This window comes from Trichechus manatus, unplaced genomic scaffold (assembly GCF_000243295.1).
Source record: "Trichechus manatus latirostris isolate Lorelei unplaced genomic scaffold, TriManLat1.0 scaffold00103, whole genome shotgun sequence".
Taxonomy (NCBI): Eukaryota; Metazoa; Chordata; class Mammalia; order Sirenia; family Trichechidae; genus Trichechus; species Trichechus manatus.
This window is the reverse complement of record NW_004444039.1, coordinates 2,465,949-2,485,470: the sequence shown is the minus strand read 5'-3', so window position 1 is coordinate 2,485,470 and position 19,522 is coordinate 2,465,949. Positions and strand designations below refer to the sequence as shown.

Sequence of the window (19,522 nt, the reverse complement as noted above, 5' to 3'; positions counted from 1 at the left end):
GGACTAATCTTTTCCTTGTATCCTGTTCTCTTCATTCTCCCTTGCTCCGGAAGGGATGAGACCAGTGGAGTATCTTAGATGGCCGCTCACAGGCTTTTAAGATCCCAGACACTACTCATCAAGGTAGAACGTACAGCATTGTCTTTATAAGCTGTGTTATGCCAATTGAGCTAGATGTTCCCCGAGACCATGGACCCCACAGCCCTCCGCCCAGCAATTCAGTCCCTCAGGGAGTCTGGATGTGTCTATGTGGCTTCCATGACCTTTCCTTGTACAAGTTGTGCTAGTTTCCCCTGTATTGTGTACTGTGGAGCCAATTTTTTTTTTAACTACCACATACAAATATCACATTTTACTCCCAAATTAATCAGCTTCAGTTTGGCCATGGACATTTAAGAACCGTTAAGAATATTCTTATATTCAAGAACATTTAAGAACAGTTAATGATAGGAATGATTCAAGTAGCACCTTTTCCTATTGCATGTTTTAATACTTTCTCCCCAAAAGTTTTAAATGAAAAAAATTCTCAGATTTTTTTTGTGAATATGATTTTAATGATTCATGAATAATTTGATGCCACTGTACTCGAATCTATCAAAAGACAAGTTTTCTGAAGTCTTAAAAAAAAGTCAGCAGAATAGGTCAGGTGCCTTTTTTATGTGAGAAGCATTGGAGTTTTGCCTTACGGCTTTGCCAAATGGACTAAACCAAGCTCTCAATTCACCAGAGAGAAATGCATCTACCACGCCATCACTCACAAATTCATGCTACAAATGACGATCATTTAGAAGTGTGTTTTTATTATTACAAAACACCCTTTTTCACAGTGAAGGCAGGAAAATCATTGTAACCGTTCTTGTGGAATCTTTGTAATTAGTTTTCTCGGTGCTTACAGAACACTCCCATTTTCTTTCTTGTTCACATGTCATACATCTCACTTTGCCTAAACAATATATTTTATTTCTATTTCTCATTATCTCCGAAGCAATGATCTAAGTGTCTTTTCTGGTTAACTCAGTGGGATACAGATGGTCATCCACTTGGAGTTTTACTCATACGCAGCTGGGTGGCAACTAACAACGACAACAACAACAAATCACCCACTGATGCTCAGCACTGTGGGAATGACCTACCTTTCCAATTCCATCTTAAGGGATCCATCCAGTGACGGAGAGAAGGGGGAACTCAGAGTCAGGGTGAGGGAACTCCGAGCAGTGGCAATGCAGAGATTCATGGAATTCAGAGATTCATTATAAACTCAGGAATGGACAAGTTATAGTAACAGCACATTGGAGTTTCCATCTAAGAGTCAGAAACTATGAACCGGGAGTGGTTACCATGAGACCTTTTCAAGAATTCAAGACTCACTATAACTTTCCTATGTGTATTACTCTCTTCTATTCCCCAAAGAGACAGCCATTAAAATTCCTGGATCTGTGGACTGGTATTCAGGAACAAAAAGCAGGTCATCTATGTCAGTTAGTGAGGTGGTGAAGAGATGGGGGAAGATTACCACAATACTGAGGACGTGATACTTCTGAGGAGAAAGCAGGTTGAACTTTTGAGGGTCTGGGGGAAGAAGGCCATGAAAGCTCCGAGGCAGGCATGGGGGATGACTCTGGGCACATATCGCAAAAAATAAAGCAAACCAAAAGAAAGATCTGCAAAGTTCTTCCACCATCTCCTGTCAAACATTTATCAGTGTGAAATCACAAATCTTGGTGTTTCTTTTCCTATACACTTTCCTCTGCCTACCCTGACTTATTCAGAAAACATCTGCATGGAGTGCCAGCCTGTCTTCTAAACTCTTCACAATATAAATATTAACTCACGTAAGTTACTATTCTCACTCCTATTTTACAGATGAGGAAACTGAGGTAAAGAGATCAATAAACTGAGCAAAGTTATACAACTAGCAAGTAACAAAGCTGGGATTTGAAGCCAGGCAGTCTGATTCCAGGGTCTGCTATGCTGATTCCCCCTCATTCCTTTGCTGTTCTCCAGGCTACAAATGGTGTCGTTATTGTTGTAACTACAATGATGTCTCCTTTCCACTCGCCTGTGTTTTCCTGCTCTGCCCAAGAAATCATTTATTCCAGATTTTTCTGCCATGAAATAACCTGTTCTTATCTTGTCAACCACCATATATAACTTATTTTCTGCTTGTATCTTGACTTTTACAGGAACAGTAAAAACAAGGATGAATGATAAGGAATGGATCGTCGACGCCAGAATGAACGTACTCAGTTATAGGAAAGGTGGCATTCTAAGTTCACATTATTTATATATCAAATAAACATGGTAGTTTTAAAAAAAAGAAAACAACAGTAGCAACAACAAAAAAACCCTGAGACGTGAGAAACCACAGGATATAAAGTAATTCTCAATCATACGAAAGAATTATTAAGGACTGGAGCATTTCTAAGGCTTGATTTTAAACACTTTGGTTCAGACGGCCTACAGTAATTAAATTCTACTAATAAAGATACAGAGTTGTAGTCAGCAAACCACCAACGAGAAAAGAAGGAATAAAGTCGTACCTGCAGAGGTGTGTTTGAACTTTTCGCTTTTCTTCTTCCTCCATTTCCAAGGCTTGAAAATCCTTCCCAGGTTGGCGAACTTACTTCTCCTCCGGATGGGTGGGGTGTGGGTACCTGGGACTAGGGAGTCAGAGCGCATTGCCGCCAGCCGCTCCACTTTCTCAGCTTGTTTTTCCCGAGAAGGAGATGGAAATAGAAAGAAAAAAGTGTTAATATGGGCGCCTCACAGATGGACAACGTTTTCCATGGTTACAGATAACAGAAACCACATGACTAGTTCCGTTTCTCTTTTTGCCTTTTGGAATGGAAGCCACATCAGTGTGTTCTGAAGGCTGGGGACAGTCGGCCAAACCCTAGAGACTGATAACACCCAAACCAAATTTTCCCAACCTTAACTAAGACTTGAGGAGGAGTGTTTACTCTCCCACAGGGATAAGAGAGGGCACCCGAAGAGTCCTATGAGTCATTGTAACTACTGGTCCAGCAATTTCTCACATAAACCTTGGCAGATGCAATCCCTGCTTCACCGAGTGCTGATAAAAAAGGAGGGAGAAAACATTTATCAACTGTCTATTTCAATGCCAATTTCTCCACCACCCGCCCCTCTCTCCTTTCCACTACCCTGCTTTACCCAAACCCTCAAAAGGCACTGAAATCTGTTGAGAGGTTGGTCTATCTGAAGGTTACTGAGTTCAGAATAGCTCACAGTTCCGTGAGATTTTACAATTGCCTTAGTTTCTTCTACCTCTTTCATTTCCCCTGGCGTTTTGCTTTAAAAAAAGATTCTTAGATCTTTTGCATTTGCTAGCTGTTGTGAAAACGAAGAATAAACCAGTTCTGAGTGACAGACTGCATGCTCTCTAAAAAACATGGCTTCCCAAGGGCATGTTTCTTGAGAACCATTTCAAATAAATTAGAGTTTAACAAGGGAAGGAGGAGAACTCAATTCTTAGAAATTGAGAGCTGGAAGTGACCTTAGAAATATCTAGACTAAACCCAACAACTTTACATGTGAGGAAATTAAGACTTTCAAACTAATAATGCTTGGTGGACACTTCCTTAAAGATCACAATCACCCCTAACCTCTTCTTGCCTTTTAGAATACAACAAACTCTTTTCTAAGTTTTATGAGTATTTATATATCCCAGTGAGGTAAATATACCCCAGTGGAAATTTTTAAGATGGGAATACTCGGAGAAAATAATTAACCTCCTTGGCAAAGTCAAGGAGATGGGAGAAACTCACTTTTCCAAACAGAAGAATCACTTATAAAGCTGTGACATATCCAAACCTCTCTGGCCTCTAACACTGTCCTTCAGAAAAATCACCTAGACTTTGGCCATACATGGCCAAAGATTAGAAGCTCAATGTTGCAGCCTGATAATCTGCCCACTGTTGTCTGAAAATGGTGTTTCATTCAACAAGTGTATATGGAAGTTCAACCACGTACAGGCAGTGTGCTGTGGCTGCCATCTTGGTGAGAGAAGATGATGAATTGATAAAGGCTCCTGACAGGAGGACTGAAAGGAAGGCAATTACTATGGATTGAATTGTATCCTTCAGAAAGTTATGTTGATGGACTCCAACTTTCTGGAGCCAAGGAGGCTGGATGAACCCTTGAAACGATTGCCCTGAGATAATCTTCAAACCTTAAACCAAAAATATCCCCTGAAGTCTTCTTAAAACCAAACAATAGTATAGCTTAACTACTAAAAAAGGTCTGCTTTGAGCATTATGCTCTTTTAAGAATTATCTGTAAGGGATCAACTGACAACAGCAATTCGAAAGATTAGATAGGAACCCTAGGGGGCAGAGAGTTTATGTTAACTGGGGTGGAACAACTCAGAAAACGAGGGTGAGAATGGATGCACAACTTGAAGAATGTACTCAGTGTCACTGAATTACACATGTAGAAACAGTTCAGCTGGTGTATATTCTGCTGTGTATCTTCTCAACAACAAAATTAAAAAAAAAAAAAAGATGTTACACTGAAGTCCTAACCCCTGTACCTGTAACTATGGCCCTGTTTGGAAATGGGGGTTTTCTTTTGTTATATTAACAAGGTCATACTGCAGTAGGGTGGGTCTTAAACCTAATCCCTTCTGAGTGGTGTCTTAGGGCAGAATACACACAGAGACACACAAAGCGGGGACACAGGCATCATGTGAACACCAAGGATCGCTGGTAGACATCGGAAACTAGGAGAGAGGTCCACAGAAGGAATTGACTCAGCTGAGACCCTGATTTGGACTTTAGCCTCCAGAACTGTAAGAAAATAAATTTTTGATCTCTAAAGCCACCGATCTTGTGGTATTTTGTTACAGTCACCCTGGGAATCTAAGGCAGTAATAAATTTGAGAGCTAGGTGGGAAGTCAGGCCAAGAGGATTACGGATGGATTGGGCGGCCTGAGGGAGAAGAAGCAGATTGGCTCATTCCCAATTCCCAGATTCCTGTCGGGAGTGGCATCATTCATTCACTGCAATGGGGAGCACTGGGGGGAGCCACAGGTCTGGGGGCGAAGGCAGCAACGACGTGGCCACGCTGCAGTGGAGATGGCGCTCAGACATCTGACTACTTGGTTCCGTGACTGGCTGCTCCTCTTTCCAATCACTTTATTGTTAAGTGACCAATAAATTCTGGGCCAGACACTGGGATTAGTGTTTTCTGGGGCAGATGCACGGAAGAATCGGACATTGTTCTGAGCACACACGTAGAGGAGGAGACGGAGGAATAAGTACGTAAATGTGTTGCAACATGGGCAACTACTGAGAAAACGACATAAAATTCAATGGAGGCAAAAAGGAGAGTAACGAGTTCTGCTTCACAGAGTTGGAGAAGACCCTGGGGAAGGACTTTTTAGCCAGGTTTGGAAAGAGGAGTAACTGTTCTCCCCATGTGGTCCACATGGGGAAGACAGACGACACACAATGATCGCTCAAACACACACTGAAGCCAAAATGTAATATTCTCTGTAGCAGTGGTCTCATCCTGGGATCTGTGGATCCCAGTGGGTTCAGGGGGCTACGAAACCATTAAAATTATATGCAAAATTTCATGTGCATTTGGGTATTTGCATTTGGTTGTAAGAGTTTCCATCTTTCTTTTGATTTAGTCTGTGACATAAAAGTAAAATCAAAAAGAATCCAGTTTGAGGTTTCCCTGAGTACACCAAAAAAAAAAAGAACAGAAAACCCAACAAACTCATTGCTGTCGAGTCGATTCTGACTCATAGCGACCCTACAAGACAGAGTAGAACTGCTTCACAGGGTTTCCAAGGAGCGGCTGGTGGAAGCAGCTGTAGCTCTTAACCACTACACCACCAGGGCTCTGCATATAGTATTAAAAAAAAACAAACCAAACCCATTGCCGTTGAGTTGATTCCGACCCATAGTGACCCTACAGGACAGAGAACTACCGCCCCATAGGGTTTCCAAGGAGCTGCTAGTGGATTCAAACTGCGAACCTTTATGGTTAGCAGCCGAGCTCTTAACCACTGCGCCACCAGGACCCGTCTGAGAATAGCCAACCTCAAATATCTTTTGCTAAAGGTTAAAGAAAGAGACTATCTAAAGAATCCTTTTTAAAAAAAACTAAGATGCAAATTACCCAGGATTGATACTGAATTTCCTTCTTGAAGCTGGCACTCAATAAACATTTATTAAATCAATACATGAATGGCCGTATTTGCTTCAGCTCATTTCTACACATCTTGAGATGTGAAAATCAGTATCACAATTTGCTTTAAGAAAAATGCACCATCAGGGCCAAAAACCTGTTTCACGATCACGTCTTTAAGAAATGGATAAAAATTATTCTTAAATTACCATATTAAAATAATTATAAGAAATTAGGAGTGCCTTGGAAAAAACCTAGAGCTTCAAGGAGCCGACAGAGTACTATAAAGGTATAATTATAATTTGATAGCTAAATGCGTCCTTAATAAGTATATTATTAAATTCAGCTGGATTACATTCGGTTTAATTGATTTATATTTTAATCACCCAAATTACCTTTTTCCCCCCAATTCATTTGATGATACAGGCTGGCTCTCAACCCGACTGCACTGTCATCAGATAATGAAACTGTAAAGCTGAAGACTGAGGAGAGAGGCCAACAGTTTCACGAGGAAGAAGCACAAAAGAAAACAAGAGGGCTGGGAACAAAGTGGCCTCCTAGGCAGAAACGCAAGAGAGAAGAGGATGAGGGTAAGTGGGAGCGACGGGGCAGAGGCAGGAGTGTTCACGCCGCCTTCTCTGGAAATATAATAAAAATGCTGCTTGGCTCAGGCCGACTGTTCTCAAAAGTGGCGTCCTCACAGGAGGCAGCTGTTTGGAGAAAATGCTCACTCAGACATGAATCAGCTCAAATGCCAAGACTGAGAACGCGGAATCCAGAGGCAGGAGGCTGGGCCGCTGAGCTGATTCCGAGAGCTGAGGGAGAGCGGGAGGCCTGGCCCAGATGCTCCTCCCAGTGATGCTGTTTTTAGTTGCCACTGAGTGGACGCCAAATCATGGTGACCGTAGGTACAACAGAAAGAAACGTTGCCCTGTCTTGGGTCATCCTCAAGATCGTCAGCATGTTCAGGCCCGCCATTTTGGCTACTGTGCCAATCCATCTCGCTGAGGGTCTCCTGCTCCCTAGCTGGTTCTACGTCACCACACATGATGTCCTCCTCCAGTGATGGATCCCTCCTGATGATGTGTCCAAAGCAAGCGAGTCAGACAATGTTCTGTTGTGATCCCTAAGGTTTCCTTGGCTGATTTCTAGTCTCTCTTAGTCTGGAAGCTCTGCTGTAACCTGTTCACCATGGCTGACCGTGCTGGTATTTGAAATACCTATGGCACAGCTTCTAGTATCACAGCAATATGCAAACCACCACAGTTGGACCAACTGATGGATGAGTGGTGGCCTTCTAGTATCACCATCCAAGAAAACATTCCTCTAAGGAACTAGACAGTTGGGGCTCCCTTTTAGGACATGACTGGGATTGCTTTATCCATAGGAGGAAAAATGGTTAGGAGAAGATTTTCCTTTCTTTAGCAGAGCAGGAAAGAAAATACTTGATTTATGCGTGATTTTAATGACCAAGAACCAAAATACCTGTGAGTGCTTGTGCTCTGAATTCTACTAATGTGACAGCCTTGTAGGAGCCCTGATGGCAGAGTGGTTAAAGCACTTGGCTCCTAACCAAAAGGTTGGCAGTTCAAACCCACCAGCTGCCAGCCGCTCTGCGGGAGAAAGATGTGGCAGTCTGCTTCCATAATGATAGACAAACTTGGAAGCCCTATGGGGTGGTTCTACCCTGTCCTACAGGGTCGCTATGAGTCGGAATCGACTCAACGACAGTGGGTTTGGTTTTTTGGTTTTTGATAGCCTGTATTGCTCCCGGTGGGCTCTTGGAGCAGGCATTGAGAGGAGGTGGGCAAGGGACACTTGAGCTGGCACCTGTATCATTATATGTCTCATGGTGGCTGGGTTCTCAAAGGCTACTGTCTCAGTTTCCTAGGCCTGCTGTAACGAAGTACCACAAAGTGCAGAAACTGTCTAACAGTTTTAGAGGCTAGAAGTCCGAATTCAGGGTGTCGTCTGGGCTCTGCTCTCTGGGAAGGCTCTACAGGAGGATACTTTCTTGTCTCTAGTAGCTTCTGGTAGCCCCAGGCAGTCCTTGGCTTGGAGATGCATTTTCACACACCTATTGTCCCTCTCTGCTCAACACTGTCTCTTTAATAAAGACGCCAGACTGGATTAGAATCCACCCTACACCAATATGGCCTCCTGTTAACTTAACTGATAACATCTTCATAGATCCTATCTCCAAAGTCACATTCCCAGGTACTGGGGGTTAGGACTTCAATATATCTTGTTGGGGGGCACCATTCAACCCGTAACACTCAAGGAAAGCACCAATTCTGATTTCCTGCTGCCCTAGGAAGTGTTAGCCGTAAAGCATCCCACTGAGTAACTGGGAAAGAAGGAACCCATGATGCCTGTGCTATCCAATGTCTACCTGGACTCAGCCACAGAGGCAGAAGGAGCTACCCCCGGGCCCGATGGTAACTCCTGTCCCGTGGCAGGTGCTCCTAAAACTTTGCACAATTCTCGTTGGTTGGACAAACGCTTCTCAACCCAAAGTGAACTCACAAACAGAATGCTTACGTAGCAGGATCTGATAATATTCACTTCCCCTTCTTATTCCCTTAGAGTGGGTTGTGTTTTCCCTGCATTTCACCATCCTGGGAACAGGAACCAAAGATCAGGGTGGAGGTGAGGCTGTTGTTGATTTGGCCCAAGTCACGGCAACCCCACGCACAGTGGATCAGACTGTTGCGATCCATAGGGTTTCACTGGCTATCGATCACCAGGCTTTTCTTCCTGGTCTGTCTTCTGGAAGCTCTTCTGAAGTCTGCTTGGCATCACAGCAACACAACAGGTGGGTGGTGGCTGTGCATGAGGTGCACTGGCTGGGACCCAAACCCGGGTATCCTGCATGGAAGGCAAGAATTCTACCACCGCCCTGGCCAGTTAACTGCACGGAGCAGCCCAGGGCCTAAACCAGTCACCTTTCTGCCACAAGCAGCCTTATCTTTTCTTACAGCTGCGTAATATCACACAGGTACCACCACTGAGTAAGTTCTCAACAACTGTGGCTTTCCCCTTCTAAAAATGCACTCTCAGTTTTACAGGGATACTTTGGTGTGAGGAAGTAGGAGTTGATAAGAATTGTCAGGCATAAGAGGGCAGTGGGTTTCCCTTGTTAACTCCATAATAAGTCACATCACACTCTCTTACAGAGGCATATCTCTTTGAAGAGATTTTGTCTAATCTATGACTAATCTGTATTAACTAGGAGGTATGCTTTGTTTTTTTTTAAAAAAAAGAAGAACAGTGAAACATCTTTATTCTAAAAGTCAGGAGTTTCTATCTTGGCCGTGAGCTAAAAATGAGATAAGGATGAGGATGGGGCAGTGTGGGGACTGGAAACTAGAGGAGGAAGGCCATGGGGACAAACACAGGCTCTTCTGCTCCAGAGAAAATGCATGATTTGGAGAAGAAATAGAAACCTATAAAAACCCGTTACCATCAGGTCAATTCCGACTCATAGCAACCCTAAAGGACAGAGTAGACCTGCCTCGTAGGGTTTCCAAGGAGTGGCTGGTGGATTCAGACTGCCGACCTCTTGGTTAGCAGCCATAGCTCTTAACCCCTGTGCCACCGGGGCTCCAATAAACCTAAAAGGAGCTGGGAAATAAATTAACACTACCAGTGCTGAGATGCCAACGGTGGTTCAGTGTGAGAATTCTCACCTTCCATGCAGAAGACCGAGGTTCAATCCCTGGCCAATGTACCTCAAGTGCAGCTACCACTCATCGGTCAGCGGAGGCTTGCGTGCTGCTCTGATGCTGAACAGGTTTCAGCAGAGCTTCTAGACTAAGATGAATGAGGAAGAAAGGCCTGGTGGTCTACTTCCAAAAGTCAGTCGATGAAAATCTTATGGATCACAAAGGTCAGGTCCCGTTGGGCACAGGGTTGCCGTAAGTCAGAGGGGTGACTTGATGGCAGCTAATGACAACCACTGCCAATGGTGAGCTATGAATGGATTCCCACTGCCTAAGAGGCCAACACAAACAAAGACGTGTCACCTGAAAACACACTGGGATTACTGAGTACAAGGACCTGCGGTGGTCTTCCACCCCACCATCTCACTCTGTCCTTTCCTCGACCTCCACGCTCTTCCCAATCCTCTTGGGGCTGCTCCTGCCCTACCAAGAACCACCCTCCTCCTCCCCATCCTTTTTCCCATCCCCTCACACCGGGCCCAAGATGGAAGCGATCTACATATTAAAACTAAAGCATGAACACTGATACTGGCTTCGCATAATTTTACTGAGAGAACTGCTTTATTTCACAAGGTGTTTATCTATTGTAGGGAGTCCCTGGATGGCGCAGATGGTTAAACGCTCGGCTACCAATTCAAAGCTTGGCAGTTCGAGTCCACCTAGAGGTGCTTCAGAAGAAAGGCCTGGGGATCTACTTCCGGAAAATCAGCCACTGAAAACCTTATGGAGTATAGTTCTACTCTGACACACATGGGGTTGCCATGAGTCAGAATTGACTAAACAGCAACTGGTTTTTTTGGCTCTTATCTTTCATGACCCAAAGGCTGGATAACTTGAGGACTGCAGGCCCCCAAAAGGATCCACAGTGGCACACCGATACATTCCACACAGTAACACCCACACCCCTGACACCATCATCCAGCACCACCATGACACTTCACGGTCTTGTCCAGGGCACTTCTGAAGGGACAGGCAAATGTTTACACGGGGAGAGTTTCCAGTATTATTGCTGCAAGAAGGGTATTCTTCATGGGGGAAGACCAGTAACGTGTGTGTCTGTGTAATACAGTCCTGAGGGCTGGGGGAAGACGGGAGAAGGGAGAGAGGTCACATGTACATGTGCCCATACTTCTTAGTGTATTTGGTCAGGCACATATAATGTTAATTGCTTCTTTCTTTCTGGCTCTAGAGATTCCTGCCTGAGAGAAGGCAGCTCCACCGAACCCTGGGAGCAGGCCCCCAGGATGCTTTCTCAGGCTTACTGCTGCCTCCTGCACTATGAACAGGCTGAGCCACCCTTTATTAGCCCCTCCGTGGATGGGGACCAGGACACTGTGACTCTGTTACTAACTTCCCCCTGGTGCTATCATGCTACAGGGGACAAGGGGAGGAGAATTCATGGAGCCCACAGGCCCACAGTTGGCCCGAGTCACGTTTCTGTAAACCAGCTCTTGAAGCAGTGATTGAAATCCAAGAGGACTATGAGATTGCCCCTAAATTTTTACAGAGAGCGAAGAGGGTAGCCCTACTGGTTCTAGAATTACAGGCAACTGATCAGAAAGGGGAGCCCTGGTGGCGCGGTGGTTAAGAGCTTGGCTGTGAATCAAAAGGTGGACAGTTCAAATCCACCAGCCGCTCCCTGGAAACCCTGGTTCTACTCTGTCCTGTAGGGCTGCTATGAGTCAGAATCGAATCGATGGCAACGGGTTTTGGTTTCGGTATCAGAAAGGGACTGTACGGGTAATGAGGTCTACAGCACTGTGCATCCTATGAACGGGGTTTTCTGTTTTCCTCCTAACAGGAAGGGAGGTTGTAATCACGACAGTGCTTCCTCAGGCAATAATGGTGACAGTGACAAGGATGACAATGATAACACTATTATACCAACTCGTTAGTCACTTCAAGGGGCCCTGGTGAGGCAAACAGTTAACCACGTGACTGCTAACCACAAAAAAAAAAAAGGTTGGCGGTTCGAACCCACCCATCGGTTCTGTGGGAAAAAGACCTGGCAATCTGCTTCCGTAAAGATTACAGCCAGGGGCAGTTCTATTCTGTCACACGGGGTCACCATGAGTCACAATCAACTCCATGGCACCAAACAACAGCAATTCTGTGCCAGTCACTGGCCTAAGCACTTAAAATGTAATCCTCACATCAATCCTATTAGGTAGTGTCATTATTATGCCCATTGTACAGTTGGGAAAATTGAGGAGGAGCTGAAGAATAGGGAGAAGTGAGTCCAGAAGAAAAGAAACACATGCTTTTAATTGTCGCTGTTGTTCACTGCTGTGGGGTTGGTGCCAACTCCTGACGACGCCATGGACAACAGAAGAAAATGTGGTCCAGTCCTGTGCCATCCTCACGATTGCCAGCAGGCTTGAGTCCATTGCTGCCTTCCAACCTAGGCTGCTCATGCCTGTAATTAAGGTTGTCTATTTTCAAGACTACTTTGCAACACCGTGGAAGTCTAGCTTTCTGAATCCCCATAGAGCTGACTGAAGTAATGGGAGGGCTTCAGGGATGAGGCAGGAAAATCTACCAAGCAGATGCCAATATAAACTGATCCTTTCACAAGAGAAAAGGGCTGTAATCTGTCTTAATCTAAAATGCCTATGGTACAGTCAATTACTTTTGTGTGTGGTCTTTCTAGCCATGGTCTTGTAACTCCCACCCAGGTGACTGGGCAGGACTGTGAGATAAATGTAATTGTGGCCCACCAAGGGGATTGGTCAGTTTTGCCTTAAAAGAGAGCCAATTCCAAAGACGGAGGAGGAGCCCACCATCACCAAGGAAGGAGAGACCAGCAGGAGACACCTGGCCAGCAGAGACCCAGCAGCAGGAGGTAGGCTTCCCAGCCCACGGAAAGAGAAAGCTGAGTGCCTTTGGGCAGAGACCGAAGGCCAGGGAGAGGCGTGCCTGTGAACACAGCTGGGGAGAGGCTATCCTGGTGGAAGAAATGTATCCTGAGTGTTCCTGAGCCTGAACTGTAACTTTTACCTCCCTAATAAATCCCATAATTGTGAGTATGGTCTGTGAGCTCTGTGTGGCCATTGCAATGAATTATCAAACCCAGCAGAAAGTGCTGTGGGAGGAACAGCTGGTGTCACGATTGGTAGAGACGGCGGAAAGAGGAGGCATATCTGACCTCCACCTCTCAGGAATCAGCCTTGGGCTATTGATCTTGGGTCTCCTTCCCCCTTGCGGGGATGGAGGAGGTCAGACACCTCCCCCATGCAGTTTTTACAAAGTCATACTACATACGCATGCCTGTCTGTGGGTATCCTGCAGGAACCCACCCTAGGTCACTGTAGGAACACCCCAAGCACATGGAGGAACCAGTAAGACATTCTCTACTAAGCACCCACGGCACAGGGTACAATGAAGATCTCAGAAGTGCCAGTCTGGAATGGAATAAGATCAGATTGGCTTCGTTCAGAAAATGCTGTATGTTGGGTAGCATTGTACTGCAAATGGTTAAGCGTTCGACTACTAACCGAAAGATTGGTGGTTGGAACCCACCCAGAGGAACCTAAGAAGGTGGCCTGGTGATCTGCTCCCGAAAGGTCACAGCCTTGGAAATCCTGTGGAGTTCTATTCTGCACAAATGGGGCCACCATGAGTCACAATCAACTGAATGGCAACTATCAACAACAACACACATTGTGTGTAGTGGAAAGAATGTTAGTTTTGAAGCCGGGAGGATGTGGGTTCAGATCCAGGATCTGCCACCTAATAGCTGTTGGCGGATATTAGTTCTTTTTGGTTGCCCAACAGGTGGCAAGGGCTTGGTGACCTTCGCCCTGGAGAACCACCCCACCCCGACTCCCAGTCAATGGAATTAGCAGTTTAGAAGTAGGCATGTGACCCAGTACTGGTCAATCAGAGCACTGCATTCTTCACCTGCCCCGGCCAATCATTCATTCAGTCATTCATTCATTCAGGGATGAGCAACTGAGCCATGCCAATCAATGAGATTCAATTCTGGAAGGTGTTCGGCCTAGTGATATACAGGCTCTTTCAACTGGGATGGCGGAGAAGACAGGCTCTGAATCTGCTCATACTAGGCACTGCCCAGTCCTGTGCCATCCTCACAACTGTTGTTACGCTTGAGCCCATTGTTGCAGCCACTGTGTCAATCCGTCTCATCAAGGGACTTCCTCTTTTTTGCTGACCCTCTACTTTACCAAGCGTGATGTCCTTCTCCAGGGACTGATCCCTCCTGATAACATGTCCAAAGTACGTGAGACAAAGTCTTGCCATCCCCCCTTCTAAGGAGCGTTCTGGCTGTACTTCTTCTAAGACAGATTTGTTCGTTCTTCTGGCAGTCCATGCTATAGTCAATATATTCAGCCTTAGTTAATAGTAAAAGAATCTGTAGGTCACAATCATAATTCATAAGCACTGAGAGGAAACAATCCTATTATATGAAATATTTCAAATCTTCCAAGTCTTGTGCTGGAAGAATGAGGCTATTGATATACCAGGACCACAGGCAGTGAATGAACAGAGAGCACTGCTAACAGACCAGACAGGTGGGGAAAAGGTCTCATTTAAATTTAAATTTATGCAGCTTCTGTCTCGTTATATTTATGGAGATATTAGATGTTATTAACAAAGTGCTTCCCGAGACAGTACAAAATTCCTGCTTCATCTTCCAGGAATCTAACCTACGACCCCTAAAGCATCTGACGATGACAAAAACTTGTAGAACATTCTTTTGCTCATTTAACCTACATATTTGAGCAGGGAACTGAATTAGCGTATTTAAATTGGAAATGAACTCCCAAGTCTTGTGTTAATCCAAAGCAACACTCTTTAAAGAATGTAGGTTCTTTGTTCATCTTAAAACCTCAGACCCCTGGGCCTGCTATTCCTCTTGCAGTAAATAAATACTGCCTCTTGCAGATTCAAATCAAACCTCAATGAAGTCTAGTTTCTCCTTCAGGGGTCTCTTTCTATAAAGGGCCAGAGTAAATATTTGAGGCTTTGAGGGCATAAGGTCTCTGTCACAACTACTCAACTCTGCTGTTGCATCGCAAAAGCAGCCAAAGACTGTATGTCAACAAATAGGTGTGCCTGTGTGCCAATTACACTTTATTTACTAAAACAGGCAGCTGGCCCTGGGACCCTAGTCCACTACCGACTCTTGTCCTAGAGCACGGAGCTCCTGGTAATCTTTCTGCCACCCTGAGGGGAGAGCCTGCCTGAGAAGTGAGCCAATACAGAGTGGGGGAAAAGCTGAGGAATGGCTCCGGTACATCTGAGACCTCAGTACATCATTTAGACTCCTGCATCCAGCCCTGCCTGAAGCCATTCTAACACTGGGCATTTTCCTTACACGAAATAACAAATACTCCTTTTTACTTCGGCCAGGTTGAGTTGGGTTGTCTGTCATTTCCAGCTAAGAGGGATCTAATAAATTCACCATGCGACCTTAGGAAAGTCCCATCTGTTTCCTCCTCTGTAAAATAGGGATAATGCTAATTGGCGAGAGTTAACAGTTATGTACTAAAAGTACCCTTTGGGGACATATAACACGGGCTCACCAAGCTATCTAAAAATAAAGTGTCCTCTGGTACCAGGCAGACCACTTGGTCAGTAAGGGTTTTTCTATGGGTGGGGTTCCTTACCACTTCTGTAGGATGTCCCTTAAGGAACTACAGTAGTCCCCCCACCATTACCCATGGGGGATACATTACAAGAAGCTCCCCCCTGCCCGTTGGACGTCTGAACCCGCGGATAGTACCATACCCTATATATACTATGTTTTGTCCTATACGTACATAGCTATGAGAAAGTTTCATTTATAAATTAGGTGCAGTAAGGGATTAACAACAATAACTAACACTAAACTAGAACAATTATAACAATATACTGTAATAAAAGTTACGTGAATGTGGTCCCCGGAGGGGACTGAGCGGGATGTGGCGAGACTTCATCGCTACTAATCATTTCACATTTTCAGACGGTTGTCACCTGCGGGTAACTGAAACCATCGAGAGCAGAAACCGCAGATAAGGGGGGTACTAAGTGTGGGACGGAGCCCTGGTGGCGCAATGGTTAAGAGTCTGGTTGCTCAACCAAAAGGTCAGCAGTTCGAATCCACCAGCCACTCCTTGGAAACCCTGTGGGTTAGTTCTACTCTGTTCTACAGGGTCGCTATGAGTCCGAACTGACTTGATGGCAACAGGTTTAACTATAGGGCAGTTCTACTCTGTCCTATAGGATCACTAGGAGTCAGAACAGACTCGCTGGCACCGAACAACAACAATTGTACCTGAGCTTTTAAAGTTTTTGAGGCTCTGGGCTGTGCTGGGATCCTTGTAGCCAGCAGATCACAAACCTTAATGTACGTAAGAATTAACTGAAGTACCCGTTAACAATTTTGATCCCTGGTCTCCATTTTAGACTCCTGAACCAGAAACCTGAACGCAAAGTAAGCAGCCCAGGTAATTCTGACATGAACGATTCTGAGAATCACTCTTTCAGATGCGTGCCTGCAGTGATCCCACAGAAGCCTAGAATCCTACAGCCTTCTCCACGACTGTATCTGTAGCCCTTAAGTAGCTGGGTAAGGATGAAGATGCCTAATATAGAACACTGAGTCACACGTCACTGGTGTCTGCCAGTCAGAAAACCCTGGGTCATCAGGAATTCCTCATAAGGCCTCCTGAGTGCTTTCACGTCTGTTACCTCATGAGGTCATCACAACATCCCTATTACGGAGGTAGGGCATCAAATTTTCCTTTGCTTCCCTACAATTATGAGTTATATACTATTTCCTCTTACAGAAGAATCATACTGCAATTTAGCCTTTTTAAGGCTCTGAAAAAGTCCAGAACAAACCTTGTAAACTTTAACTCTTTGGTTCCCAAGCTTAATTTAATCACCAACATGGCTGGTTGGTTTTTCCCTGTGGGACACCATTAAGAACTTATTGTAGACTAGCTATTCCACTTTGGGAAATGCTGAGGCCATGCTTTTTTTTTTGTCCCATTCTACATTTGCAGGAAATGAGACAGAGGAGTTGAGTAACTTGTCCAGAAGGCGCCAACTCCCCCAGGTAGTTCATGTGACCCAGGGCTCCTGAGTCCAGAGACCTTTCAACTCGCCAGTCTAGACCGCATACGTTGTGGATGACTTCCTGGGAATGCTCACGAGCAGGAAGGCAGGCTTTTCAATTCAACTCTTTTAAAACAGTCTTTCCCTCCACTGTCAAGATTAATACACTCCTAGACATTTTTCCACCCTTGAGCTCATTCCAAGATACAATAGCTGCTCAGTTACTTACTGAACATAGGATAGAGAACCTTATGGAACCTTACGTTCCACTTAAGAATCTTTTCTTGAGTCTACTTCCTTTTACATTCAGAGTTCTCATTTTCTTTCTCTCATGACATTACAAAGTCTCCTTATTTACCTCCCATTAGCACTCAGACAAGCAGCCCGGGTGGCACAGTGGTTGGTTAAGCGCTCAGCTGCCAACCAAAAGGTTGGTGGTTTAAACTCACCAGCTGCTCCAAGGGAGAAAGATGTGGCAGTCTGCTTCCACAAAGATTAGAGCCTTGGAAACGCTATGGGACAGCTCTACTCTGTCCTGTAGGGTCGCTACGAGTCCGAATTGACTTGATGACATCAGGTGTTGGTTTCCGCACCCAGACCAATTTTTCAGTGCCATTTGTCAATTGTATAGTGACAGTGTGAAGTCCAAATAGTGCTCCTGGGAAGACTATTTCAGCCTGGATGTTGATCTTTGCTAAAACATCCTTGTTTTCTTTCCCTTTTGCTTTTCAATTAGTCCCATTGATGCTTTGCAGCACAAGTCCTATATGATAGTCATTAACTGTACTCCCGATCCCCTCCAGCTAAGACCAAACAGCCCTCTGTATTAATATACTTTAATTACCATCAACAGATCTAAGGTAGGCCTGCCTTGACTATTACTTACAAAGTAAGGAGCCCTGCTTACTGAGATTTTACAGGGAATTCTTCATTTCCCGTGCTTCAGAAAGCAGGCATTAAGTTCCATTGGTCCTGTTTCAGAAGTAACTGTCCTATTCTTTTTTGATTTGTCAATAACTCCCTTGGGGACTTTAGACCCTTTGATTGTTCTTGTACATAAAAGATGCTCAGTTTTTTAACAGATCTTAACAGTGAGCATCATTGGTAAATTCTGCCTCTTAAGAAGTTCTGAATTCACATTCTATTTAGAGTTCTTTTTTAAACTATTATTTCTTTTTATCCAATGACTGGTTATGTTGACCTCAGAGCCTAGAGCTTGGACCCTGAATGCTAAGGCGTAAGCGCCATTTACCAAGGAGCTCTGTGACCGTCGTTGGGTTAATGAGCCTCTCAGAGTTGTATTTCCTCAACTGCAAAATGAGGATAACAATATCTACCTCTCCCTTTGTGCGATCATTACATTAACACAGGAAAACTCTCATATAGTAACTGGCATTGAGCGTGTGAGCTCATTAAATAGTCCCTGACCCTGAGTCTAGGGTGTTGCTTTTGCTCATTGTTCTCTGTTGTCTGCAGGTGGGGAAGAGGAGAGGGCTGCTTGGTCTTAGCTGGAGGACGTCGGGAGTACAGTTAATGACTATCGTCTAGACTCGTGCTGCAGAGCATCAATGGGACTAATTGAAAAGAACCAGGTCCCAGTGGGAAACCACCCCAAGTTGCTAAAGTCCAATTGTTAGAATTTTGGCTTACAATCTGTCAACCATTTTTCCTGCTTTACTGTCAATAAGGTATTTTCATTTACATAGCGTCTTTTCAGTTTTTCCTTGAGGTTACATACTACAGGCTGTCACAAGTAAGCTAGCTCTAATTGTGCCAATCCCCTTTTCCCTTTCCAAAGTTCCCAGACATTAAACAGTAAGGCATCAGGTCAAGGAAAGGAGAAAATGGGGGTCACAAGGATGATGTCAGGGCCTCTGTCCCCATCTCCATCCCTTCAGGCGCTTTGGAGAAGAACCAAGGTGCTCAAGGATATGTTAACACTGGTTAACATTTACTGCACAACTGGGGTCGTGAGATAGGGGATTTGAGGAAAAAGACAAAGTTCCCATCCTTTAAAAGGAAAATCCTAACTTGGAAAGTACCATGTAAAAACAAAAGTTCATTTTCAAAGGAATTTGAAATTAATACAGACATATAAAGCAGTTGCTGTCCAGTCTCTTCCAACTCATGGTGATCCCATGCGAGTCAGAGTAGAACTGTGCTCCATAAGGTTTTCAATGGCTGATTTTTCAGAAGTAGATCGCCAGGCCTTTCTTCCAAGGTGGACTGCAACCTCTAACCCTTTGGTTAGCAGCTGAGCGCATTAACCATTTGCACCACCCAGGGACTCCATGGACCTATAAAGCTCGTATATAATGCAAGATAATAGATACGCTTTGCTCTGTGTATCACAATAACCATAAAGGTCATTATTTTATGCAAAAGCATCGTCTATTTCTGGAGCTAAACTCAAAATTTAGAAAGAATATCAACAAGTCGATAATTCCTGACTACTTTAGATGTATCTCAACCGGGCAAGGAATTTCATTTGCCTTTACCCATTCCTGGGAGTCTCTAGGTGCAACGCTCCAGCTACAGTCTCTAAAATGCCCTGATACCTCTGCATTCCATTTCTCAATAA

General features: G+C 44.6%; 1 protein-coding gene across 1 annotated transcript in view; it reads right to left on the bottom strand.

Moving 5' to 3' along the window:
- Positions 1–19,522, bottom strand: part of PHACTR1 (phosphatase and actin regulator 1) — a 322,629-nt gene that overhangs the window by 265,553 nt on the left and 37,554 nt on the right. Inside the window, exon 2 of the mRNA XM_023737446.1 lies at positions 2,541–2,705. Coding sequence (XP_023593214.1) covers positions 2,541–2,705 — 165 coding nt within the window. The remainder of the gene's footprint in view (positions 1–2,540; positions 2,706–19,522) is intronic.